Source organism: Castor canadensis, chromosome 5, assembly GCF_047511655.1.
Source record: "Castor canadensis chromosome 5, mCasCan1.hap1v2, whole genome shotgun sequence".
In the NCBI taxonomy this organism is placed as follows: Eukaryota; Metazoa; Chordata; class Mammalia; order Rodentia; family Castoridae; genus Castor; species Castor canadensis.
In genome coordinates, this window is record NC_133390.1 from 510299 (window position 1) to 537944 (window position 27646).

The window sequence follows — 27646 nt, forward strand, 5'->3', positions numbered from 1 at the left end:
TGGGTTCAAAGCCTTTATTGGGCTGTCGGGTGTATGACACAGGGTTCTCAGGCCTGCTCTCATGAACTCAGGGGAGGGCAGGGAGTACCAGGATCTAGGCAGGACTAGCAAAGGCTGGCAGAAGGCCTTGGGAAGGTGTTGTAGGGTGCGGGGGGAGGAGGCAGGAGGCTGAGGGGCAGAGAGAGCAGGGGAGAGAGCACTGTCCCTGCCACCCCTCCAGGACTATTGAGCATGGTGGGGGCAGGATGGAAAGGCAGGAGGGGCACCCAGGTGAGCTAGAGGTGGGTAGGGGGTCTGGGGCTTGGGGTCCTCCAGTCCTGACCTCCTTGGGAAAGGAGGCTCCTGGTAGTGGGAAGACTGCACCTGAGTGTGCAGTCTGGCTGGGACTGGTGGGACTGGGGTCTGATTAGCACCACAAGAGGTGAAACATGGGCAGGGCAGGCACACCAGCCGGGCTAACAGATCCAGCGGATGAACCTGTCGAAGAAGCTGGGCTGGGCCAGACTATCGAAGTCCTTCTCGCGGAAGATGGCTGCCCTGTCACCCAGGCTGATCTTGGTGAGCACGTCCATGTCCACGTCGCTGCCCACGGCCACTACAGTGGGCACCACGTTCTGCTTGCGCATTGAGTGCACTGACTCTTCCAGGCTGTCGTTGCCTGTGACGCCGTCGGTGAGGAACACGAAGGACAGCTCGGCGTGGCGCCGAGCCCCACCGCGTGAGCTACGCACCACATCGTTGATGGCGTGCACGATGCCCGCGCCCACGTGTGAGAAGGAGTTGAGGTAGGTGGCGCTCTCCAGCGCCTCGTGGATGACCGTCAGGTTGGAGGTCAGCGGAAAGGCCACCTGCTGCTCGCGCTGGCCGCCATACTGCAGCAGGGCCACGCGGGCGTTGAGAGGGTCGTCATCCCTGCGTGCCAGTGTCAGGCGACGTGACACCTCCTCCACGAAGCGCCGCGCCTTGTGGAAGTTCTGCTCGCCCAGCCGCTCGGAGCCGTCCAGCAGGAAGACGATGTCCACGGGCCGCTGTGTGCACTGGGCCACGTACAGCTCTGCAGGGGAGATGCGAGGTGGGTGGGGGGCCAGGCTGGGCTCACCCATGTTTGCGGGCACTCGGCCCACTGGACTCCAGATCGCCCTATTTCACCAGCAGCAGAGCAGCCCTTCCCGGGTCCTGGCCTGTGCTCCATGGTAGTGTGTCCCTATACCCTGAGGACCCACCATAGGCATCCCCAGGTCCTGCCACCAAGAAATGTTCCCAAACTGGAGGGCCACAGACCTGGTCTTCACACCAGGCCCTGGTCATCTCCAGGCCCTCCCTGGTCTGCAAAACCCCTCTTCTTGGCCCAAGAATCAGCTATCCACAAAAGAGCCACCATTTGGCGGGAGGGAGATGGGATCTCATGAAAACCCTATCTCTGATGTTCGCTCTCAAAGAGTCCCACTACCTGGAGCTCCCTGGAGCTGGTTGGGCCACACATCTCCCAGAAATACAAGGAGCCCATGTCCCCTTAGACTCCTGGCTTCAGTATGCAGTGAGCCCAGTACACCACCAAGAGGACCCCTCCCCTATGTTGATGGCCATAGACAGGAGGGACAGTGTGGGGTGGGCTGCAGCTAAAGCCAGGCTGTTCACCACACACATGGACGTCAAAGACTAGGCTGCGTGTGACCTGATCATATACACCCCAGGGAATCACAGCTGGGCTCCTCCACCTGTGGGAGGATACAGGTGTCCAGCTCCTCAGTTCACAGCCCAGGTATTGGGACTCCTGGTGAATCCAATCAAGAACAGAGGCCTGACTCCAGGTGTACATGACCTGAGGCAGGGCCCAGCTTCCAGGGCTCCCACTTCACAGGTGTCTGTGAGAGTTCAGCCCACAGCAAGTAAGACCACCTCTCCACCTGACCAAACTGTGCATTTGCTTTACATGTTTCAGCTTTTATCAATGTTTGACACTTTCTCACTGCCTCTGAGCACAGCCTTGATCCAGGGAGCCAGCCTTCCTTCCTTCCTTCCTCTTTTTCTCTCTCCCTCCCTCCCTCCTTCCCTCCATCATGGGGAATTCAATCTAGGGCCTCATGCATGCTTGGCAAATACTTAAGCACTGCAGTCTTTCTTAATGAGCTTATTAGCGACATAGCTTATTTTGGTGAAAACCACCCCCTAGAACTTGCTTAGAGTGTCTAGTAAGTTCTTGGGGACCCCTGCACTTCTCAAGACTAACAAACATTATCACAAGAATGGAGACAGACACAGTGGGACACTGGCCTGGGAGTTTTCCTCAATGCCTCAGCATCTGCTTTAGATCAGAGGGGCCAATGGAGATGCACAAGTGGCTGAGAGTTTGAAATGCATGGGTTCTGCACCCTTCCCTTCTGTGGGGTCCCTTCTCCTGCCTGTGAAGATCCCCAGCAGAAAGTCTGGCCTGGCTGCCCCGTGCAGTGGGCATGGGAACATGATCCTTCCAGGAGTACAGGTCTCATTCTGAGCAAGAGGAACACAGATGGGAGCAAGGGAGCAGAGGCCCAGCCCAGGATGAGGCTCCTCGGGCTCAGTGCTCGCCTAGGATCTCCCACGCTGGAAGGGGACATCCCTGTGGTTCTTGGCTCAGGTAGCTGAGGGTGGCAAAGGGCCTGCCTGGTGCACACTCCCCTATGGTGCCTCCAGATAGTCTGGAGGCCAGGCCTTGGGTACACAAGACGCCTGGGCCCACTGGCAGGCAGCTCTGGTGGTTTGGCCTAATGGGCTCACACCCATGCAGGCTCAGGTTTGTTATGGCCTGAGGACTACCAGGCCCCCAAGTGCAACTATTTGCCACCCAGCCCTTGTCACCTTCCCATGTGCCCTGTGGCCAAGAGCACATGTCTGTCATCAAACCCAGGGTCAATGCCCATGCTGGAGGGCAGAGCTTGCCTCAGGCTCAACCAGAAGCGGGCAGGGGTGACCTCTCTAGGCACCAGGATTCCATTCCTCCCTCACCTCATTCTACACAGAGCTCAGCTGGATGGGGTGAATAGTGACCCCAAAAGTGCCCATGGGAGCCTGAGATCATCACCTTATAGTCTGGGTACATGGGATTAAGTTAAGAATCTTGAGATGTGGGCATCCTGGATTTAGGACGGGCCTTAAATTCAATGGCTGGGGTCCTTAAATAAGAGGAGGGCTCACAAAGACACAAAGAGGCCACAGGAAGATGAAGGTGACCCTGGAGTGGATGGCGGTACCACCGGGGTCTGGAAAAGGCAGGGAGGAGCCTTCGTCTGAACCTCTGGAGGCAGTGTGGCCCTAAAGACACCTTGAGTTGGGACTTCTGGCCTCCAGTCTGAGAAGGTAAATTCCTGTTGTCTGAGCCCTGGCTCATGCTGGGCGCCCTAGGAAGCTAATAAGCAGGAGAGGAGACAGCGCTGGCTGTCTCTGTGCATGGCGGCCTGAGGCTTCAGCAGAGCATCAGCGCGGTCTCAGGGTCGCCTGTAATGTCCCTGTGCACGAGCTTAAAAGTATCAATGAACAGCTGCATCCAGTCCTGCCGCTCGACCCCTGTGGAGAACTTGGCTCGCTCGGCAGTGTAGACCATGATGGCCACCAACTGAGAGTAGGCAGCTGGGTCCTGTGTGAACTCCGTGGTGTTTAGCAACTGCTGGATCATGGGGATGGTCTTGGGGAAGGTGGGATCTGGACCCTCTTCTGTGCGGAGGAAGGTGACCGGGGGCGCGCCGCCAGGCCTCGGTCCATCTGCAAGGGAGCGTCCAGAGAAGACTTTAAGGGCCTTGGTGGGTGTGAGCAGGCCTCCAGCGCTCCTCTGGCCTGTCCGTGGACAGCAGAGTTAGGACCAAAGTGAGGCGTGGTGACCCTGAGAGATGGGTCAGCCGAGGAGATGCAGATGGGTGCATTGGGCATCTGATCTGGGCAGGAGGCAGGCAGGGGTGGGGCAGCCATCAGCAAGCGACACTCCCAAGGAGGCCCAGCCATGTGGCACTTCGCCTCCACTGACCTGGAGGGAAACCCATTACGAAGCAGCTCTGTCCTAGCCCTACACAGAGGTGTGACCAGATGCTGCAGGCTCCCCAGCTCTAGGCTACAATCTGAGAAAGAGTCAGGCTCCCGAATGTGCCCTTGGAGAAAGCCCACAGCACTAAACTTTACCAGTCCTCAGAGATGTGATCTGCCATAGCCACCGCCTGGCCTCAAGGATCTGACAGTGTCACAGATGCAAACTCTTAGGGAAATCATCTCTCCCTCCCTCCCAGGTTTCTCTCTTTTTCTGTGTCTGTCTTTCTCTCTGTCTCTCTTTTTCTCTATAGCTGTATCTGCCTTTCTCTCCCTCTCTTTTATCTGCCTGTTTCTTGGTCGCTGTCCTCCACCCTCTCTCTCTGGCTCCCAGTCCTGCTGGAGGAGGAGGACCTGGCTTGGTGGACATCTTGGTCAAACTTGCTCTACTCCTTATGGTCACAAAGGAGTCATGGGCAAACCCAGACGCTGGTCGAGGGACCAGCCCCTCTGGCTCTGGTGCCAACCTGGGCACACTCCAGCCTCTGTGTGTCTTGTCTCCACTTGCTGCAGTCTGTCCTTCTGTGTTCAATACTGGTCAACTCTATCCCACAACACCCTCAGTGGTCTCAACACAGTTGATACAGTCCCTTGCCTGGTGCAGGCTTGGGGTAGCCAGGCTCCAAGTGAATAGACTATCTGGCCCAGAAGGTCAGGGCTGGCCAGAACCGGCAGTATGACCTGGCACCGTGTTTGCACCAAAAATGCTGACGAGATGCTCACCCAGGATATCGTTTGTAAAAGCACTTCCTAAGATGACATCTGTGCCATATCCTGGTCACCATGTCTAATTTACCTTCAAATTTTGCATAGGTGAACTTTGCAATTTGAGTAGAGGGGGCTAAGAACACTGGGAAGGAGTGATGGGTCTCCCAGTAGGCTGCTCCATTCTGTGGGGTCCTTATGTTTCAGGGCAGAACAGGGGTTGTAGTTCCCAAGATCCCCATTTCCTTCCTGTTCCTTCGCTGTCACCCTCTGGAGCCAGTTTGTTCCCCAGGGGAACTTGCTCAACTCAAGTGCCTGTCCTGGAGCCCCTGCACCCTAAGGCCAGGATCACTGTGATACAAGCCAGTCATAGAGGTGGAAAGAAAGGAAGATGCAGACCCATACCTCCCACAGATACTTTGCAAATCCTCAGGAAGACACTAGTAAATTAAATCCATCTGTGCACAAAAGAACTGTACACCCTGCGCCAGTGGGGTCTGTATGCAGGCTCACTGAATATTCGAAAACCAATGAGTGACCCATCTTGTCAGCAGCTACAGAAGACTCACATGGCCACACCAATAGGCGTAGAGCATGCATGTGACAAGACCCAGCACCCTCCTTCCCTGACCAAAACTAGGAGAGAGGAACGTCCTAGCAACGTAAAGACAGCAGCAGAGAGCTTCAGTTGGTGCCATACTTATCCAGAGAGCTCAATCAGGAACAAGGCAAGGTTGCTGGGCCGAGGGGTCAACACGGAGCCTCCCGTGGTGCTGGGTGCATGGCATCAGCCTCCCTTGTGTAGACCCTGGCTGGGCACCACCCCCCAACCACTGGGGACCTAGGCCCTGTGGGGCAGGGGCACAGTTTGTGTCATGGCAGACACCACCACTCACAGAAGGCGCCACTCACCTGGGAGCCCCACCGGGACCTCAGGAGCTAGGGTAGCACTGTGGTTGGTGGGTCTCAGTACTGCCCTAGCTCCTCACCTTTGACCCTCAGGCTAGTTTTCTGAGCCCCATGCAGTCTTCCCTAGACGACTGTACAGAGCTGCCAAGAACAGGGAACGACCGCAGTGAGCATTTCTCTGGGAATGTTCTGTCTGAATAGTGTGAGACCCCTGATCCCAAGTTCACATGGCCCCTTCTCTCAGGGGGTTTCAGCACCCATGCACATATCTAATGGCCACCTTATCTTGGGGAGGGGTCGCGGGACAACTGAGAAATTCTGACTTCATGGGCAGATACTGGTGTGAAGCACAGAGCCGAGGACTGCTGCTTGTGGCCCATCTCCACAGTGGTCCCATCCTAGTGTCTCCAGGTTCCCCCAGTTCTCCTGGGAGGAGGCAGGGTTCACTGAGGGGGCACTTGGCTCCCGAGGCTCCCAGGCCCAGTCACTCTGCAGCAGGGACCATGGAGATGGTGACCCTCAGCGAAGCACAAACACCTCCCACCCTTTCCAGCCCCAGGAATGGCAGAGCCTTGGCCTCTAGCACTCCAGCTCCAGCCTCGCACCACGCGGGCCACAAATGCAGCCAGCAGGGTTAGCTTAGCAGCAAGCAAACGGGCCACCATGTGGGTATTGGGGTGCTTGCCTTGGCGTGTCTGACATCAGCCATTTCACCAGGCTTTCCAGGGAGCTGAACAGTCCAGCTGTGTCTCCCCTGCACCCCCCTCCCCTCGCCCATGGTGGGAAGATTTCGAAGCCCATTGATGGGGCTCTCTCAGGGCTGAAATGCCTTTGAGACCCATGACTGACAGCCAAGCACAGCCAAGCCAGCAGCACCTGCTCCAGCAGTGCTGGGTGTTGGCTCAGAGCACCACCCTGTACCCTCAGGAGCTGCTCTTCCTCGTGCTGGAGTCCTGGGGGTGAATCTCCCTAAGGAGATACCTCCACAGTGACCCATGCAGCTTCTCTGCCCAGCCCAGGCTGCTAGGACAGGTAGGACACCGGGGCTGCTCTGCTAGTCTGGGTGGGGGGCTGGGGTACCCGCGTTACCTGTTTGGCAGGGAAGCTCTGGACACACGATCTGGGGGTCTGGAAGAGAGGAAAGAGGCCATGTTCTCATCAGACCTGCTGGGCTCTCAGTGGCTACCTGCTGACCTGCCACGGGTCAGCGTCCATGGTCCCACCACTGACCTGGGCAGAGGACATCTTCCATGTCGTCAATGAACTTCTCAGCCACCAGGTCAGAGAACAGGGTCATATTGCGCACCTGCTGTGGCTTGTCGCAGGCGATGGAATAGAGGTTCTCACTCTCGTGCTTCTTGTGGAACATGTCACCAATGCCGATGGCCGTCACTGTGACATCGCGATCGCACAGCGCCCGCAGGTTGAGGTCATCGTCACGTGGGTCGTGGCGTCCGTCTGTGATGACCACCGCAAACACGCGGGTCTTCTGGCGCCGGCTCTCCTTGATGAGCTTGTTGTAGGCAAACTTGAGGGCAGAGGGCGTCCAGGTGCCGCCAGCAATCCACTCCAGGTTCTTCACGGCCTCCTTGAAGCTGGACAGGGAGTCGATGCGCTCGTCGTCCAGCTGGATGGCCTCGAAGGTGCCCTCGTGGCTGTACTGCACCACGCCCACGCGGATCCCTGCAACAGCCATGCAGTGTGAGGGGAACGCCTGCTGGCCTGCCACCCGCTCCGGAGGTCCCTGACCGGCCACCCTTGAATGCAGGTCTTGGGGAATGTGGTAAACCAAGACTCGTCCTAGAGGGAGAGTCTGGGTTTCAGCCTGACTCGCTGGTCTCCTGCATCCTCCCTGGTTCCCACTGACCCGTCTCTGACTTGGGGTCCCTGGCGATGGTCCCCAGCCTGTTGACCACATTGATGACAAAGTTCTTCTCCAGGGTGAAGTTGGTGTAGCCAATGCTCTCAGAGCTGTCTATGACAAAAACCACGTCCAGGGCACCACAGCGCTTTTCACAATCTGGGGGGACGGCAGGGTCCATAGGTGGGGTGAGTGAGGATCTCTAGAGTTCAGGGAGGGGGCAGTGACCCCTCCTTGGTCATACTCTAAGATCCCCTCAATTTACCGCAGCAGCCGCAGGTCTCCCTCACGTAGGTCATGACATCGCATTCCTGCAACACAGTGAAAGTGGGCTCATCTCCAGGCTTGGAGCACTGCCAGGGCCCTGGTCCTGACACCCACGACATCCACATCCACATTTGGAGTGGAGCTGAGGGAGAAGGTTGGCATCTCTGCCCATCCCTTCCCCCACCTTGGCTTCTGACCCTTCCCACTCCAGTCAACTCTCCCCATTCTCTGCCCTTCTTTTAGGAGGCAGAGGGACATTTCCAAACAAGGACGCTGATTCCACCCCATGTGACACCTACCGTGAGGCCGGGGTCTCCAGGGGGTCCGGGCTCACCCTGGTGGAGGAAGAATGACAGTGAGAGGCAAGAACTGTTGAGTGAGTGACTCCCGGTGCAACCACATAGTGCACACTGACCCAGGGGCCTGCCACGTGCAGAACTTCGAGGCCAGATGTGCAATGCCTGGCTGGCCCAGGGGCTAAGGGCCCAGGGGCTGTGGAGCAAAAGGATGGAGACTGGCTTACCTCAGGTCCTGGGACTCCTCTTGGCCCCCGAGAGCCGGGCTCACCAGGGGGACCAGGGTCGGCCTGTAGGAGGAACAGGACAGGGGGACTCAGTGAAGGCCCTGGATGGGTCCCTTGCTCCCCGTGCCCCATGGCCCCTGCCTGGGAGGTATGATGGGTACAAGCCTGGCCTGCCAGAAAGGGTTGAGGCCTGCAGAGCCCAGAGATGCTCAGAAGATGGAACTGAAGCAGCTCACACTGACCCAAGGTGTTCTCACCCCATGGTCCCCAACCCACCCACGCATCCATCCACCTGCCTATCCATCTACCTATCCATTTACCTATCCATCTACTCACCATCAACTTCTTGCCCATCCCTCCACCCATTCATCCATCTCTCCACCCATTTGTCCACCCCTCCACCCACTTGCCCACCCTGCCATCTGCCTGTCCACCATTCATCAGTCTGTCACTAGGGGATGTGCTGTGTTATCCATCCACCTCATGCCTTGTTGGACACCTGGCCAATGCTGGGGATGTGGAGGTGGAGAGGACTTGGGCCTGACCCCTGCCAATGAGTACCTGCTGGGTGACACTGGCTAAAGGTAGGGTAACTTGAGGGTGGGATGAAGAAGGTCAGAGGAGGCTGGCCATCCTCTTCCAGGGCTAGACTCAAGGATAGCCTTGAGTCTGGCCTAGCAGCCTGGATGGCTGGACAAGATACTCACAGGCTCTCCCTTCTCTCCTTTCCTCCCGGGTGCTCCTTTCAGGCCAAAGTCTCCTCGGCCACCCTGTGACATAGGACACACTGTTAGCCCTGGGCAGAGGGTGTCTTCCCTTTCCCAGCCACCTTCCAGCCTTTAGATGGTCTTGCAGAAAGCAGTGTCTGCAGCTCAGGTCTGGTAAGGACAGAACTGATTGTTTTTTAGGCAAGCCCTGGCTTTTGGTTTGAAAGGGACATGGATATGCAGGTTACCACTACCCAAATTCCAGCTGGGACCCTTGTGGTCTGGCCTGGGGCAGGGACTTGACCACAAAGATGATGTGTGGCATCCAGGCCACAGCAGACATGGCATGCAGACCCCTGACACCAGAGGGAAGAGGCTGGATGGGCAGGGGCCCCACATACCTGGGGGCCTTGGGGGCCAGGCTCGCCTTTTTCTCCCTGTGAAGCAAGCAGAAATCAGACGTGTCACTCAGCCACACAGCCCAGTATCTGGTCCCAGGTGGGGAAGCTGACCATCCACCAGGGCTGGGACCACCCTCACGGTGTCTTAGGCTTAGAATTCATGTGGGATCTCATGCCTACTTCAGGCCAAGGCCATGCGGCCTGTACATTCTGGCCACACTGTCCTCAATGCAGGGTGATGTCTGTGACCACTGAACTACTTGTGTCTCCTGGTGCCAGCTGGACCTGCCTTTGCTCCGAGTGGCGGGTGACCCCTATGCCCTTCCTTTTCCCTGTAGAGGAGGCCTTGAGGGGACAGCTGAGGCCTTCAGGGACCTCCCGACAACATCCAACCCTCTCCTGAGAGGGAGCCCTTGTCCCACACCATGACTCACCGGTGTCCCTCGGGGTCCTGGGTAGCTGAATCCAGGCCTGCCGGGGTCTCCCTGGAGGAGGACGCTGAGTGAGTTTTTGTGAACTGAGGGTGGGGTAGGTGGGGGTGATGCCCAAATGGTGTGGATGTGGAGCTGGGGGCAGATTGGGCTGGACTATGGGCTGGGACCTCAGGGCCAGCCTTGCCTGACCACTTCCAGTTAGAAGGTTGATATGTCACATGGCCCAGAGATGCCACCCACACTGGAGATGACACCCTCAGGTCCTGCCCTGACAAAGACGTGCCATTTCCCACCCAGGGGCGGATGCTGGGGGAGTACCAAAGACAAGTTGCCTGGTTCCCTGTGGCCCCCACATCTAGGGGCTGGGCCTAGATGAGCTGAGAGCAGGACCAGCACCCTCTCAACAGGAGGCTACCCTCCTGTTGGGTCTCCCCATGAGCAGGTGCCCAGGGCCCACATTCCATCCTGCAGGAGTTGGGGGATGTACCTTGGGACCTGGCTGTCCTGAGTCTCCACGGGGTCCAGCATCACCAGGGTCTCCCCGAGATCCCTGAGGACAGGAGAGAAAGTGGGGTTGCCTAGTCACTCGAGAAGGAATTGCACCTGGGAGTCATGTGGCCTGAAGGGCCAGCCCTGACCAGGTGACCAGACTGTCTCAGGTCCCTGTGCTGCCCTGTGGGCATCCTGGAGCTCCTCCTCATGTGAGGTCCTGGCATTGGGGTCTGTCACCCCACCTGGATGGGAGGGGGCTGGGAACCTGCTTCAGGGCAGGAGATGGCTGAGGCTGGGGTGGCCAGAGGTATCTGAGGACAGGTCCTGGTCCCACTGCCTGCATTTGCTGTGGGGGTGGTCACTGGCAGCCAGTCTGTGCTACCCACAGACAGGCACCTGAGGATCTCCCAGGGTGGGGAGTATATGGGAGAGTTGGGGGGACAGGGGACTGACCCTACATCGGTACTCCAGTTATTCTGCTACTGACCTGCTTCCCGGGTTCCCCCAGACCCCCCTGGGGGCCTCTGGGTCCAGGCAATCCTCGGTCTCCCTGAAAAGGAAGGGAACCTGACATCAGCTCTGGGGGTATCAGGAGTCTGAGGGGGGAGCAGACCCATACTGGTCCTATTACCTGGCTTGGCTGGCCTCAGCCCTGTCCACAGGGCCTGATGAGGCCTGCTGGGTGGTGGGTACAACGCCCTCCATCAGGGACTTGGGTACCAGACCTGGACCGCTCTTATGCCCACCCTCCCCTTCCACCTACCTTGGCTCCTTTGTTGCCGACCTCTCCAGCCAGGCCCCTGGGCCCCTCAGGGCCAGGGTCTCCCTGTCAGAAGACAGACCCCGTCAGTCTCCACTGAGGCAGTTACCCAGAGAGACTGTGTGGCTGGGTGTGTGAGGTGGGGGTCAGAGGACTGGGGAGGAAAACCCCAGTTTGTCTAGGGTGATGTTGGAACACTGGCACCCTTCATCCAGCAGTACCCTTGTCCCCACTGTCACCAGCTTCACCCAGCATGGGCAAGGACCCACCCCACCCCAGTCTTTTTGGGAACTGGTGTGGTTTGGATTTGGTACAAAGCCACTTCAATGCCATCCTCGAGAGCCGCAGTGGCCACAGAAGCACATGTCTGCAGTTGGGGCACTGGAGTTGAGCAGTGTGCAGCCCGCCCTGCTGTGCATGGTGTGCCTGGGATGTGCCTTCCAGATGCTCAGGGGGAGCCGAGTGGGGCTCCTACCTACTCCCTGCCCCCGGCCAATGGCAAGGCATCAGGAGTTGGTTCTGGTGGATGAGGATGGGGTCAGCCTTGTGGTGACTCCCCTGTGTAGACTTGGACATGGCCAGGGTCCTTGTGGCTTCTCTACAGGGAAGACTCACCTTCTCCCCCTTGGAGCCATCACTGCCTGGACTGCCCTTAGTTCCAGGGTCTCCCCTGCGCCCCTGCAAGGAACAGGCATGTTGGTGGGGGAGGAACTGCCCAAAGCCTCACAGACTAGGTCTGGACCAGCTGGGGGGCCTTGCTGGCCACGTGGGACCTGACTCTGCCCTAGCCAGGACTCTGTCTTTGGGTTCTGGGGACCCCAAGCCCGGGGCTTCTTCTGGATGGCCTCAGCCCAGACCTGCAGGCTCTGTCCCATGCCCTGCTGCCAGGTCAGCTTTGTCCAGCCAAGGGTTCAGGAACGATGATGGTGAGGTCAGCTTGTAATCCCCGGCCGGTCAGCATTGAGGTGATGTGATTGGGACATGGCTGGAACTGGGAGTCAGCGAGGCCCCTGTGGTCACTTCCTGGCATGGCCTCCTCAGATTGTCCCCTTGAGAGTCAGCCCTGGACTGGGCCCCCACCCCCAGTTGAGCCCTGGGAGAGACCTGCAGGGAGGGCGGGGCCTAGCTCGTGGGGAAAGAGTTCTGCTGGGTCCCAAGGTCTACTCCCCAGGGTCTGGGGGCACCTGTCTCATTCTGGGGTACCTGTCAGGGTCTAGGAGCACCCATCAGGGTTGAGGGCAGTGACTTACAGGCTCGCCTTTGGGTCCTCGGGGCCCAGGCCCACCCTTGGCTCCTTTCACGCCTGGACTTCCTGGGGCTCCATTGTTGCCTTGATATCCCTGTGGAGGAGAGGGGACAATTCAGCAGGAGCAGGTGGCCCACATGTGAGGGTGCCTCCTTGTGTCCCAACAGCACAGGACAGCCTCTGGGTAGGGTGCCCCTGTCACCTGGTAATAGAGGACACTTTGGCACGTGCCATTCCTCCCCATGTATGTGAGGGTAAGGACCCGTGTGGATGGCCATCCTGGGCAAATGCTAGCTACTCACCTTGCTTCCTTTATCCCCGGGTTCTCCTGGGGGTCCCCTGCGTCCTGGGCGGCCAGAATCTCCCTGGAATTGTTTGGGAGAGATAAGCCTCTGTCCCTCCACAGTGGCAGAAGCACAGACCCGGCAGTGGAGCTGGACTGGGTGGGTCTTGAACATGTGCCTCCCTCCATGCTCCCTGTCCCTCTGTGCCCTACTATGCCCTTGGGAGCACCCAGATGCTACATGGGGGAGGGTGGTTGGGCACCAGTTGTGAGACCAGTGCAAGGCCCAGTGCAAGGCCCAGTGCAGGGGCCCTATGTGAGGCACCCATGACTTGTGGTGGGAGGGAGGCAATAGGACAGGGGGTCTCACATCCATGTTCTCAGAGAAAAGCTGTCTTGTGCCCAAGAGTGGTGGACAGTCAGGGGAAAAGGGCCGCCAGGGTCTAAGAGTGCAAGGCCCCATGGATGCCCAGAGCCTTCCTATGCAGGCTCCATGGGCTCACTGTGCACCCAAGGCCCTACTCCTGAGTAGTGTTTTGAGGACAGGCCCTCCCCGCTGGGCTTCTTGGCCAGTCTGTGTCCCTGGAGGCCTGAGCCAGGGCAGCCTATGAGGGTGGTGACCTAGCCTACCCCAGTGCGCATCTTGTCAGGTTCCTACCTTGGCACCTTGGTCTCCTCGCTCGCCTGGGCTTCCAGCTTCCCCTGGGTACCCGTCGGGTCCCTGAGAGAGGTGAGAAGGGCTGGTGTCCTGAGCTCTTGCCCAGCACTGCCCCAGGCGAGCTTTGCCACTAACGTGGGGCCCAGGGAGCAGAGCCTGTCCTCTGGCCCTGGGGCACCACCTGCCCTCGCTGTGAGGCCCTGACCAGCCTCAACCAGCCATGGAGCAGGTCACAGGCACCATGGCTCCAGAACTGCCCATCTCATGGCTATGGGTTCCACCTGGCCTGGGAAGTGACCCTACAGGCCCCCGAGGACTGGTTTAGAAGCTCCCGTGGCAAGAGTGCAGGCTCCTGGTAGTGGGACAGGACCCTCACATTGTGATCACCAACCCCAGCTCAACCCTGGGCTCAGGTCAGGGTCCAGAGGGAGGAGCCAGGCAGGAGTGAGAGTCCAAGTGGCTTGCTTCCAGCCTCACCTGGCTCCCTGATCCCCAAGCTGAGGCTTGATGTGACAAGTGGCAGCAAGCATGTGAAACCACTTACCCGGCTTCCAGGGTCTCCCTTGCAGCCAGGAGGCCCAATGCGGCCCAGTTTGCCCTGAAGGGAAAGGGGAGAAAGAGAGTCAGTGGGGGGTTCTGGGTCCATGGAGGGCAGCGCTGGTGCTGCCTGGGCCACCACACAGCAGAGCTGTGGTGCCTTGGTCAGGGCACACGACTGTGAGGCGATTCCCTGATGGCTATCGTGCATCATCTCTGTGTAGGCAGAGCCGGGACCAGGCCAGGTGCACAAGGTGGGATTTTCCTTCCCACCTGTGTGTATGCTTGTGCATGCCTACATGTGTGCTTACGTGTGCATGTGTTCATGTCCATGCACAAACGTGCATGTGGATGCATTGTGTGCACAAGCGTGCACAGGTTTGTGCATGAGGATGTACGTGTGTGTGCATGGCCAGCGCACTGCTGGGCTGGGGGCTCACTCTACCTTCTGTCCATCAGTTCCATTCTTGCCGGCCAGGCCAGGAGCTCCCTGGAAAGGGAAGGAGAGGGGATCTGTTAGTCTCTATCCTTGTCCCCTCTGCATGGCAGGGTGGTGGGCACCCACTCCTCCAGGCTTACCTTCCGACCGTCGGCTCCAAATTCACCCTGTGCAGGAAGAAAGCAGCGTTAGCTGAATATCCCAGCCATCGCAGACACTGTCAACTCAGGGTTGCAAATTGAAGTGCTCAGGCCAAGAAGAGACTAGAGAGCCCCTGGAAACATGCCCCCCACAGTGGTCCAGATCTGCTCCCAGGAACAGGCGACAGGTGGTTGAGCCCAGTCAGGTGGGGCCAGGTCCTGCTCATAATCAGAATTTACCTTCTCTCCTTTGAAGCCAGGAACACCCTAAGGGCAGAAGGAAAGGACAGGGCATTAGGAATGCCAGGAGGAGATGGGAAGGACAGGCTGCGATTCAGCAGCTGGGTCTTATGGTGCATGGAGATTGGGTGTGGTTCTGGACACAGGCTCAGTGGAGAAGGCTGGATGTGGGATCAGGCTGGACACAGTTTTGGGTGTTCTTCAAACTTTGAGGTGCTTTCTGTCATTGGCGACAGGGGTTGGTGCACTAGGCTGCAAACATCTGCAAGGGTGGGGTGGGAAGCCTGTCCCAGACAGGGCTGGGCCTGGTGCCAGGCCCACACATACCAGCTCCAGCCCTGGGCAAGGCCAGCAGGAACTCACCTTGGGTCCTGGGAATCCAATGGGGCCTTCGATGCCTGGATCTCCCTGTGGAGGAGGAACAAAGAGCCTGTGATGTCATCCCAGCCCTGGGTGTGGGGAGAATAGTCAGGAGTGGGGGAGGAGGTGGGGATCTTACCTGTCGCCCCTTCTGTCCGGGCTCTCCTGGCTCTCCCATGTTGCCCTTGGCACCCTAAAAGTAGAAGACAGAGAAAAGGGTAAATGGAGGCAGGGTAGGAGGTGGGTGGCTGGATCTCTGTCAGCTCCTGAGAGGGAGCATGGCAAAGGCCGCTGGTCCCTCGCTAAGTGGGGACATCTTGAAGTCTGGTCAGTTATTCCTGAGGGTCCCAGCCTAGGTCAGGCCAGGGCTTGTCTCTTTTTACTCTGGGCCCTGACAGACACCTTTTACAAAGCCTCCATGCAAAATGAGACCAGAGTGACTTCTCAGGTGGAGGTGCCTGGCACAGGGCACTCTGTGCCAGGGGCTATAACCACAGCCAATAATGGGCTTGGATTCTTCACTGAGCCAGTGTGTCATTCACAGTGACATAAGTTCCTCTGGAATGGAGCAGGCATGGGTGGCACAAACCAAAGTAACTTTAGAGAGATTAGGGCTTCAGAAAACCACATTAAGGTCAAATTCCCTGGGACTGACTGTATAATCCAGAATCTCACTGAATCAATGTATCTTACAGTTTAAGTGTAAGGAGTGGCAGAGGACAGGGGAGAACTAAGAGGCGAAAGGAGGGAGGAGGGAGGAGAGGTGAGTGGAGCAAGGTGGGCAGAGGATCCCACACTGTCACAGCTGTGTCCTGTTCTGGAGTCCCTGTGGCACACATCCACCACTTGCTGTGGGTGGCCAAGGATGCCTCAAGTAGCAAATTCTTTGTCAGCTGTGGTAGGAGCTTTGCCTGCAGCCAGGACCGGAAGAAGCCAGCGGCGGAGGTGGGGAGAGTTTAGCAGTGGCCTGGAGACATCTCATCCAGACACCTACTGTTCTAGACGCTCTCCTCACGTTTGGGAAGAAAACACAAGGCACTGAGTGATAACTGCCTCTAGGTTATTTAAATGTCTGCTCTCATCTTGTCAGACGTTTCTCCATCTCTGCCTCTCTGTGGTTTGGACAGATGTGACTTGGAGTTTTGGACACTCTGATAGTGAAGTTCAGGAGGGTTTTGTTTTATACAGCCCTGTTGTTAGTAAAATGCCAATTCCCTGCCTCTGACAACTCATCAACGTTGTGTTAGTTGTCACCTACATAATTAACAGTAATGCATCTCGCGTTTTATTTACATATTTGAGCATAAACACTTCACAAAAGTATTTTAGTGGCATATCTTAATAACCTAAAGCAAGTTCTTACTTTTCTCAAAATGCCACCTGAAAGGAGATGGGTAAAATCTGAATTTTAGCTTCTCCAGGGAAGGAAGTGTTGAGACCATTCTTGTCACAACTGGCCTCAAGACAGGTCAGGGGCTTCCCCTCAGTGCAGGCCCCACGGGCCATCTTACCTTCTGTCCACGATAGCCCTTGGGGCCGGAGGGGCCGGTGATCTCCAGGCAGCTCACCTTGTAGCACTGAAAGGAGAAGGCAGAGGTGGGGGAGTCAGCTCACTGGACAAGGCCACAGTGGGATAAAGGCTCAGGGCACCCATAGCCTGGAACTCTCAGAGGGAGCCTCCCAAACACCAGTCTAGACTCGCGGGCCAGGATGAAGGAGCAGACGCACGGGGCTGGACAAACAGTGGTCAAGGTCTTCCAGTCAAATTTTGGAGGAGTGAGACTGAGTTAGACAATGATGGTAGCGAAGGGTCAAAAAGCAATGGCGTGGCTAGCCGCCATCTGTACACAGGGGTCACTCTGCTGTGTGCTTGCGAACAGCCATTCCGGAACAGGGCATGTTCCTGTAGAGGCCTCACTGGGCGGGCACCTCGGGCGTCTGCTCCCCTTTCCCATAGGGACATGGAATGTTATGGCTGTGTGAAGCTGGTGTGAGTTGGACATCGGCCACCAGCCTGGGCATGCGACCCTCAACCTCTCCTCCATGCATGCTTAAAGAGTGACCCTAACACTAAATCCTGGGACCAAAAGCCGGAAGCCCTCTGTCTGACACCTAGGGTGTCAGGCCCTAGGTAGAGCAGGTGAATCACACTCCTTCAGTTTTCTGCTCTGCTCCAACCCTTGGAGCCAGGAGCTGTGGTTGTGCTCCTCTGCTGGGTCATCAGTCTCAGAGGCCAGCGGGCAGCAAGGTCAGGGATGGCCAGAGTGAAAGTGTCACTCACCTCCCCATAGGCTTCGTGTTTCTGCAGAAAAGACGAGAGAGAGACGCAGTTAGCCGAGACGCTTGGGATCCATGTGTTACACCCTGAGTCTGGAGGAGGATCACAGATGCACGGGGACCCGGCCCTGGCCCCCTCAACCTCCTTACTCACAGAGGGGTAAACTGAGGCCTGAAGATGGCCACGCGGTTGGATGGACATTGGCCGCAGAGCTCTGCCCCGCCCAGCAGCACTCACCATGACCTTGATGATACGGTTGATGGTGTCCTGGTCGATCTCGGTGGAGCCTGACTTCATGGTGGCATAGTTGCTTCGGTAGAGCTCATGTGGGGTGTTGGCGATCTCACGCAGGCCCTGCTCGTTCAGGTTCCGGTTGGGGGCCACAGCAAAGAGCCGGATGCCCTCCTCGCGGGCCCGCTCGGCCTGCAGCTTGATGCCCCCGCACGGGCTGCCGGTGACGTGGCCGTCGGTGATGACCACAGAGAAGTTGACCACTCCACGGCCCACATGCTGCCGGATCTCCTGCGTCATGTTGGCCAGTGCGCAGTCGGTGAAGGTGCCACGGCGGAAGGAGCGGATGTTCTGCAGGCTCTTGGTGAAGGAGGCCCGGTCACTGCCCGGAGGGCTGAACACCTCCACCTGGTCCGAGAAGTGCAGGCCGCCGTAGCGCCAGCTCAGGGCCACCTGGTCCAAGTAGAACTCATTCTGCAGCTGGCTGATGAACTGCGGTACAAACTGCTGCATGTGGTACAGCAGGCTGTCCGTGGGGGACTGCATGGTCACGCTCTCCGAGGTGTCCAGTACAAAGTACACGTTGACAGGGCAGTCGGCCTTCTCTGGGGGGACAGGGGACCTGTCAGGGCCTGCCTAGCAGGAGGCCATCACCACCCTGGGCTTCCCAGAGCCCAAGGGTCCCCCAGATACCTGGGCAGTTGTTGTTCCTGTCCACGATGGAGGCATCAGGTGAGACGAGCTGCTGCTGCTGGGTGTACAGGGTCCCCAGGAGCCCGCCCAGCAGGACCATGGAGAAGGGGCACCGGAACATCTTGGCAGCCGTTGTGTGCCCTGAGGTCCTTCCTGCAACAGGAGGAGGGGCCTCTGCAGACAGCCCACACTGCCTGTGTAACTTGCACTTCCCCTGCTCCCCATGGACTATGGACATCCAGTGGGCTCATCTGGGGTGGCTCCCAGCCCCAGCATGTGACCTGGCCAGATCCCTCCTTCACATGGACACTGGTGACGACAGGGAGGCCAGCAATAGACAGACACAGTCATCGCTAGTGTGCCCCTCCCCCTGGGGTGTGACAGGCCTCAAGAAGAGACTGCAGAAACACTGACAAGTAACACGCAGCGTGGGGATGGCGGTGGCCCCGGAGAGAATTCGTCCCAACTTGAACTTCCAAGAAACCATGGAGGTCAGAGAAGGCACCTCCAGATTTCAGGTTTTAAATTATTTCAGTTGGAAAGGTAAGAGGATTCAGAGAACAACAGGTTTGACACTAAAAATAGCAGAATCCGCAACTTAGACAATAAGTGAGCAATTCTGGTGCTTGGAAGAGACAGCGATGGAAACGGTAAGAGCGAGGGTCAGGGAACAGATCCCAGAAAGGAGAACAGGTCCAGTAGACCCCAAAGGAAGAAGACAGGGTGGCCTGGGGACAGGTGATGGAGCCACCTTGAGCTGAACACGAGAGACCCTCATTGCCAGGCAAGGAGAATCAGTTAGGAGAGCTGTGTGAGGGGCACCAACGGGACAGCTGACTGGTAGTGAAAATCCTATATGTGTCTGCACAGGAGGAAGCAGCAGTCACAACAAGGCCCAGGGGCGTCTAAGGGAGACCCACACTGCGTTACTTCAGATACCATGGTTCCTGCAAGCAGCCCCAGTCGCCTCCCCTCCTGATAGTCACATCTGTGTGGTTCTCTCACACACCACATCGCCGATGCACAGTGTGGAGTGATGGTGGATAGCTTCCAAGGCAATGTCACGAAAGACACTGTGCTTTTGCCTGATTGTCTCTGGCGTGGCTCACTAAGGGGGAAGCCAGCTGCCACGTCACATGGACACTCAGTAGCCTTTGGGGAAACCCAGGTGTGTGTGGGAGGACACAAGACCTCTAGCAAACAGGACTTGGGACCAGGTCCTTCAGCCCTAGTCAGCTGACAAGTGGCCTTGGTTCTGACCAGAATTCTGATGGCATCTCATGCAAGACTGCAGGCCAGAACCACTGGGCCAAGTCCTAAATTCCTGACCCAAAAAACTGTGAGATTGCAAAAGCTCCTGATTTTCTTCTGTCAGTGACAAACAATTAGAAACATGAAGGAAGCCAGGCGTGGGGGCCACGACTGTGGTCCCAGCACTTAGGGGGCAGAGGCAGGAGGATGGTGAGTGAGGCCCCAGCTCAAAAAGCAAAACAAAATGGCAGAAAAGTAAAAGGATAAAAAGGAAACATGGAAAAATGCTATTTGTATTGGCAACAAAAACAATATAAATTCAAGGAATAACCCAATGAGATCATGCAGGACTCATGAAAAAAAAATTGAAATTTTTTTTCTGAGGAAGCCAGTGGAGAGACACACCTTGGTTATGGATGAGAAATCACCCAAATTTCTTAAACGGACATTAGGAATATCAGTTATTTCTAGCCAAATCTACAATTTAATTAAAGACTCTAAGAATAATTTTTGTTGGTAAGAGTTGGCAAAAGTTTCACCTGAAGGATAAACAGGAGCAGCTGAGACACGGGGAAAGTGAAGTCACAGTGATTGGGCAGCTGGCTTTGAGCAGGAACAGGCCACAGACTCACCATGATGGGCACAGTGACACAAAGCCCTGAGGAAGTGAGGCGGTGGCCTTGGGACTGGTGTGAGCAGGTGGGACACGGGCTTACCCTGTGCCTCATGGGCACCCAAAAGTGAGCACAAGGCAGGAACCAAGAAGTCTTCTGAAAACAGAAGGGATGGCACAGCAGTGACTACCTCCTGTGACTACTTTGTGCCCATCAGTACCCTACCCGCTACATTAGCCTTGGACAGCGGTATAGGCTCACCCCTTCTCACATATCTCACCCCCTGCCATAGACGAGGAAACCCAGGCCTGTGGAGGTAGCTGGCTCAAGATGATGGTTAATAGCTGAGGTCTGAGTCCAGGTGGTGTGGGTTCAAGTTTGTACTCTGGACATTGGGCTCCCTCATATGGCCATGCTACAGCCAACGCAGCCCGAGCAGAGTGGATGTGATCCAGAGCCAGACAGCTGTCCTCCCAAGGCGGGGCCAAGAGTTCTTTTCCTAAGGTGTAAACGTTTCTAGGTGCATACATTTTTACAGTTATCGTATCTTCTTGCTGTCTGAGCCTTCTCTTAATGCATGATTCTCCTGATTCATATCATCTGATATTACCATAGCCACCCCTGTCCTCTATATCCTTTCCCATCCTTCTCTCTCAACCTATTTGTGCTTTGGATCCAAAGAGAGTCTCTTGTAGAGAGCATGGTGTGGGGTTAGGGTTTTCAGTCCACTCTGCCAGTCTCTGTCCTTTGAGTGGGGAGTTTAACCCATTTACATTTGAAGTGATTATTGACAGTCTTTCATTTTACATTTGTTTTCTCTATGTCTTCTAATTTTTTGTCCCTAACTTTCTGCATAACTGTCTTCTTTTTGTGTTTAGCTAATTTTTGGTGAAATAATTAAATCCTCTTCTCATTTGCTTTATAGTTACATTATTCTCTTTGTGGTTACCAAGGGGATTATTTTTGACATCCTAAAATTGTAACAGCTTAACTTTAAAAATGTACAAAAATTCTGCTCCTTTTTAAATTAATTAATTAATTATTTATTTTTATTCATATGTGCATACAATGCTTGGGTCATTTCTCCCCCCTGCCCCCACCCCCTCCCTTACCACCCACTCCGCCCCCTCTCTCTCCTCCCCACCCCCTCAATACCCAGCAGAAACTATTTTGCCCTTATTTCTAATTTTGTTGTAGAGAGAGTATAAGCAATAATGGAAGGAACAAGGGTTTTTGCTAGTTGAGATAAGGATAGCTATACAGGGCATTGACTCACATTGATTTCCTGTGCGTGGGTGTTACCTTCTAGGTTAATTCTTTTTGATCTCACCTTTTCTCTAGTTCCTGGTCCCCTTTTCCTATTGGCCTCAGTTGCTTTTAAGGTATCTGCTTTAGTTTCTCTGCGTTGAAAACTCTGCTCCTTTAACGACCCTGTCCTCACCCTTTTGGGCTACTGATGTCACAAAATTGCATTTTATATAGTCACCCCTCAGCATCTGAGGGGTTCGTTCCAGGACATCTGTAGGAACTCAAATCTGGTGTTCAAGTCCCTTGCAGGAAATGGTGCAGGGACCTGTAGACTAATTATACACGTATAACTGGAGATTGAACCCAGGGCTCCATCCATACTAGGTGAATGTTCTGCGTCTTCAGCTATGTCCCCAGTCCTTTTGCTTGCATTTTGTTTTTGACCTGCTCCGTTTCCGACCTGGGCCGGTTCACCCTTCCTTAGGCAACCTGGTGGTCCCCCGCTCCCGGGAGGTCACCACATTGATGCCGAACTTAGTGCGGACACCCGATCGGCATAGCGCACTGCAGCCCAGAACTCCTGGACTCAAGTGATCCTCCTGCCTCAGCCTCCCGAGTAGCTAGGACTACAGGCGCTCACCACCACGCCCGGCTGCATTTTGTTTTTGAGATAGAGTCTCACTAACATTGTCTGGCTGGCCCTGGATTTGAGATCTTCCTGCCTCTGCCTCCCAAGTAGCTGGGATTACATGCAGGTGCTACCGCGCCCAGCTCCCACATATTGAATCATTGCTGGATTTCTTTCCCAGAGGCTTTTTTTTGGAACTACTGGGATTTGAACTCAGAGCCTCACACTTGCTAGACAGGCACTCTACCAACTTAAGCCACTCTGCCAGCATCGCTAGATTTCTTTAAATACCTAGCATAATGCACATTCTTTGTAAATAGTTGCTAAACTGTGTTGCATAGAGAGCAGTGACAAAGAGAAAAGTCTGTGCAACATGTTCAGTACAGACGCATTTTTTCCCAAGTATTTTCACCCTGTAGTTGATTGAATTTGTGGATGTGGAAGGTCACATGCTATTCTGAAATGGCTAATATTTTTTAATGCGTTGGTATCTTAACTTATGTACAAACACAGCGTGAAATTACAAACCAGAGCTATCGTAATACTAGCTTCTAGGTCAACCAAACAAACCCTGAGTCTCACTCATTGTTCGGACACCACTAGCTTGCACACTCGCCAGGCGCTTGCCTCCACTGAGATCCTTATCTTTTTAGGGCTTCGGGCTCTGGTCCCTCATCCCTCATTTCAGCCTCAGGACTTTCAGCATTTCCTGTGGGGCAGGTGGAGGGTGGTGAGTCCCCTCGGCTTTGGTTTCCCCCGTGGGACAGTTTTGCTGGATACGCCTGCTTGGCTGACATCTTCAGTGTCAGTACTTTGCACCTGTGCCCCGCCTGCCCTCTGGCCTCACAAGTTTGGTTGGAAATCCTACTCAGGCTCCTCTGTATGTGGTGAGTCCTTCTCTCTAGCTGCTTTCAAGATTCTTTTTTTTTTTCTTGGTGGTACTGGGATTGAACTCAATGCTCTACCACTTGAGCCACAGCCCAGGCTTTTACTTTGTTTTTCAGGTAGGGTTTCTTGCTTTTGCTTAGGCCACCATTGAACCACGATCCTCCTACCTCTGCCTCCTGAGAAGCTGGGATTACAGGCATGCAACACCATGTCTTGCTGTTTTTGAGATAAGGTCTTACTAACTTTTGCGTGGGCAGGCCCTAAACTGCCTCCAGCTCCCTAGTAGCCAGGATTACAGTTATGTGTCACCATAGGCAGGCCCAGATTGTCTTCTGAGTTTGATTATAATGTGTCTTAGTGGATCTCTCTGAATTCATCCCTCACGGAGTCCACTGAGCTTGGTGTTTACATTCGTGTCAGTCATCAGACTTGTGATGTTTTCTTTCACTGCTTTTTCAACTTCTCTTGGCCCCTTTCATTCTCTCTTCCTACAGTGTGTTTGTCGGTCCTTCGATGTTCCCTGGATGTCTTGGGCTCGGTTCACTTCCTCTGCCCTTTTTTCTTTTTGTTCATCAAACTCCTTCTGCCTGCTCAAATCTGCCTTTGCCTCCCCTAGTGAGTTTTTCATTTCAATTACACTTCCACTTCTAGACTTTGCTTTTGCCTCTTTTCAGGCTCCCTGGCTCTCCCTTGGTATTTCCAGTTCCTTCACACATTGTTTCTTCTCATATCCCTTCAGTTCTTTATGAGTCTTTACCATGGCTGCCTTAAAGTCTTTGTCTAGTCAATCCACCCAGGTCTGTTTCACAGACAGTTTCTGTTGGTTTCTTTCCTTTGTTAGGTGAATGTTCTACCACTGAGCTGTACCCCAGCCTTTATTTCTTTCCTGTGATATTTTGTTGACATTTGAATCCATTAATGGGGTAACTGGAAATTGGAGTCCCCTGCTGCCAGGCTTGGGGCTTTTGTTTTTGTCTCCCCGGTACACGTGGTCGCTTATGAATGTGTGACTTCCAGAAGAAGGAGCAGAGAAAAATGAAGGGCAGAAAGGTTCTAGCCTTTAAATGCCCTGGAAGTCACTCAGTCAGAGGAAGAGACTTTCAAACGTATGAGTTCATGCATTTCACAAGACAGGTATCCCAAAACGTATCTGCTCAGACCTCAGTGAGTAAAGTCAAAAGTCAGTAACAGATGGGAAATGGGGATCAAACAACCAATGGATCAAGGGAAAATCCCAAGGGAAGTCAGAAAATGCTTAGAGATGAACGAACGTGAAAACAATGAAGCACAGATCACCAAAACTCACACAGTAAAAGCAGTGCTGAGAGTGCTTATGTTAAAACCAAGACCTGGCAAACCGACAATCCAACTTCACAACCTAAACCCACAGCTGGCAGAGAACAATAAAGATCGAAGCAGAGATAAACAAAACAGAAAGCTGGTTCTTTGACAAGATTAACAAAATTGACAAACCTTTAGCTAGATGGACTAAAAAAAAGAGTTTACTAAAATGAAAAATGAAAGTGGGGACAGACCTAATGGCTTCTATTAAAAACAGAAAGCAGGGCTGGGGCGTAGCTCAGTGGTGGGGCACTTCTGCAGCACATGCCTGGATTTGATCCCCAGCACAAAAATAAGAAGTTCCTTTTGGAACCCACTCCGCCCCCGGAAAATAATAGATGTTGGTGGGGAAATGGAACCGGAACCTTGCGCACGGTTGGTGGGAATGTAAAATGGTGCAGCCACCGTGCAAAACAGGTGGGGGCTCCTCAGAAAATTATTAAGTGGAACTTCCAAATGATCCAGCCATTGCACCTCTGGGTATACATTCAAAAGAACTGAAAGTAGGTTCTCTCTCTCCCCCCACCCCCAAGACAGGGTCTTGCCATATAGCACAGGCTGGCCTTGGATTCAACATCCTCCTGCTGGGAGGGCTGGGATTATAGCTGTGCACCACCATGCCTGGCTGGAAAGCAGAGTCTCAAAGGGACATTTGTACACCTGTGTTTGCAGCACTGTTATTCACTATGCTAAAACATGGGAGCATCCCACGTGTCCAGCAACAGATGGAAAAACAAAATGGGATTTCACCATGGTGGAACATTATTTGGTTTAGAAAGGGAGGATTGTGATATGCTACAACCTGAGAACATCATGAGGAGTGAAACAAGCCAGGTACAAAATGACAAACGTTGACTGATTCTACTTCCATGAGTCACCTAGAGTAATCAAGGTTCATGGAGACAGAAAGTAGAATGGTGGCTGTCAGGGTTCAGGAAGGAGCTGGAGAATCCTTGTTTAATGGTTTCAATTTTGTGAAATAAGAACTTCTGAGGGCCAGAGGAGTGGCTCAAGTGGCAAAGGGGAGGCCCTGAGTTCAAACCCCAGTATTAACCCCCCACCCCCAAGTTCTGGAGCTTGATGGCGGTGATGGTCACATAACAAATGAACGTACTTGACACCACTGAACGGTACAGGGAAAGATGTTATGTATGTTTTACCACAATAAAAAACTGCATTTGTGTGAAGCTCTCAAATCAGTAAAGAATGAACACCCAATAGGAACATGGGGAAGTCACACCCAGGCAAATCGCAATAAAACTACAAACGGCCAGTGGTCAAAGAATGTCCAACTGCAGTAAAAACCAACAACACGCAGCACAGACCCACAAGTCTTCCTTACCCACAGGATGGGCGAACACCAGGGTCTGTCTCTGGTGGGCATCCGACATAGGCTTCTATGGGGCCCCTGGGAGCCAGAGGCCCTGCCCCTGCTCAGGCACCAAAAGGCTGCCCTGGCCTGGGTCTCCCAGTGGGTCTCCATGGAAAGTGCTGTTCCTAACATGACCCTATCCCTGAGGGCAGAGGCTGAGCTCCTGGGCCTGCTTACAAACAGCACCCCACAACCTTTGCCTGTTTGTGGGTGTGCCTAACAACAGAACCCCCTGACATTGCATGAATGTGCAAAAGGTACCCCCTGCCCCGAGGGTCAGCTCACATCACTCAAGTGTGGGGCCGTGTGAAAGGGAAGACCCTAGCCATCCGTGTTTTTCTTGAAATAATCATAACAGCTTTGCTTGCCCCAGCCTTTCAGGCTGTGAACACAGTCTGTCTACACTGTGCGTCAGGAGACCCCCCAGCAGCCCTGCCTGGCAAGAATTGTGGGTGACTGTTCTAAGATGAGAAAACGAGGCACAGGAGGAGGGCAGGTGTGGCCGGCACCCTGTGCTGAGGCCCTGGGAAGATCTCTAGCCTTTTCTCTGGCCGTTCTTTCTCTGTCCTGGATTCCGGGAGCCAAGTCAGAAGGCTCCCCACTGCCCATGACCCCCTCCACCACAGAGTTGCCCATGTTCAGTGGTGATCCACTGTCCCCAGCAGTGTGGACACATCTTGCTCAGTGCAAGAATTCTGCACTCCATGAGATGAGCTGGCCAAGTGGCACGATCCTGGCTTTCTCCTGGACACGGCCTCTCCTCGTCTCCCAAGGCCTGCACTGGCTCCACCACAGCACTTTCAGCAGCAAAGATGGGGGCAGCTAACTGTCCACAAGACCCGTGCATCCTGCAGAGGGGACATACTGCCCCCACATTCAGCCCCTCCAGTCTGGCCTCTGCCCAGGGATCCTGGATGCAAGCCCATTCCCAGCCCCACCTTCCTGATCTCCTTTTGGGAAGACAGACTCCTTTCCTCCAGGGCCCCAAGGGTCTGTTTTGCCTCCCAACCTTTGTGAAAGGAGGAAGGAGGCAGAGCATAAAACCCCAAATGCCTTTTATTTCCCTCTAATTAAGGGTGAGCTAGCTTCCAAGCCAGAAGTATTTGATTGGAAGGAAGACAGCAGGGAGATCTGAGGGTCTCAGGATCCTTTTTTGGTTTCTCTCTGGGCACAGGCTCCATGTCCCCATGTGAGGACCCTGCCAGCCCTGCACACCTTGGGCTCCGGTTCTGTGTTGTTACTATAGGAAGCAGAGGTATCCCTGAAGTTGCTCTCCAGTGCTCTGTGGGTGCTGGGCCCTGCCCCCTCCCTTTCTGGACTGCCTGGGGGAGTCCAGGATGGGAGTGAATCAGAGGGTGACAGAAACTCTTAACTGAGGTTCCCACTTCTCTGTGGCCCCTCAATCAGCCCCTGCTTGATTGAGTGTCCCCCAGCACACTCCAGAGGCAGGGGAATGCTGTAGTGGGGGCAGCCTGGCCTGTCCCTAATGGAGTGCAAGGGCTGTTACCTGGTCTACCCTCCCTCAGGACATCAGAGACCCCTCCTCTGTCTGCAGTGTGCCGTCCAGGTGTCCCAGTCGCTGTTCAAACTCACTGCTTCTTCCATATGCAGAAACACCCTGCCCTTCCGCCTGCCCAAGGGGACACCCTGTGCCCAGCTCCAAGTCAGAGTGGCCTCTTCCACCGGGGCGATTTAGGCTCCTCAACCCTCCAAAGCTGTTGTCCAGGCCAGAGGCTCACCAAACCCACGGGAACTGGCCTTGGGTCTGGCCAAGGTGGGGCACTCGGTGGCCTGGGGAGGTCCTAGCAGTCATCAGGCTGACCCAGGACCCAGCCCAGCTCAGCCCCCCAGGGTCCCAGGGCCCAGGGCGGGACGGGGCCACGGGGAGCCCCTGAGGGGACTGGACCCCCGACGGCGCGGCCCGCGCTTACCTGGCTGCGCGTCTGTCCGAGGGGACTCCGCGTCCTGACGGCCCGAGACACGGGCGCCGAGTGGGCAGGAGGGAGGGGACGCGGACCGACCGCGGAGGGGACGCGGGAGGGGCGGGGGACGGGCCGAGTGGGGAGGCGCCGCCCCTTTGTCCCCCG

General features: G+C 55.2%; 1 protein-coding gene across 2 annotated transcripts; it reads right to left on the reverse strand.

Moving 5' to 3' along the window:
* Col6a2 (collagen type VI alpha 2 chain) lies at positions 1-27646 on the reverse strand. Of its 2 annotated transcripts, none has more exons than XM_020178657.2 (28): positions 27491-27646; positions 18218-18370; positions 17531-18129; positions 17297-17317; positions 16527-16592; positions 15155-15208; positions 15019-15063; positions 14656-14682; positions 14416-14442; positions 14282-14326; positions 13844-13897; positions 13300-13362; positions 12661-12723; positions 12363-12452; positions 11728-11790; positions 11116-11178; positions 10840-10902; positions 10348-10410; positions 9861-9911; positions 9427-9462; positions 9026-9088; positions 8319-8381; positions 8095-8130; positions 7794-7839; positions 7535-7687; positions 6898-7350; positions 6757-6795; positions 1-1054 (listed from the first exon to the last, which is right to left on the reverse strand). In XM_020178657.2, the coding sequence occupies exons 2-28, from the start codon at positions 18336-18338 to the stop codon at positions 456-458; spliced, it is 3066 nt and encodes a 1021-aa protein (XP_020034246.2). In that variant the 5' UTR covers positions 18339-18370; positions 27491-27646; the 3' UTR covers positions 1-455. The 2 variants fall into 2 exon arrangements, with proteins under 2 accessions (XP_020034246.2, XP_073928562.1); XM_074072461.1 differs by lacking the exon at positions 1-1054 and adding an exon at positions 1079-3738.

Bases quoted from the DNA above. Each gene is read 5' to 3' on its own strand.
- Col6a2 (XM_020178657.2), bottom strand. From the start codon at position 18,338: ATGTTCCGGTGCCCCTTCTCCATGGTCCTGCTGGGCGGGCTCCTGGGG. The intron at 11,179-11,727 runs GTGAGTCTTCCC...GTCTTCTGACAG, and splicing joins ATGGCTCCAAGGGGGAGAAG to GGAGACCCTGGCCCTGAGGG. The intron at 10,411-10,839 runs GTCAGTAGCAGA...TCCTGTCCTCAG, and splicing joins TGGGGGAACCCGGGAAGCAG to GGATCTCGGGGAGACCCTGG.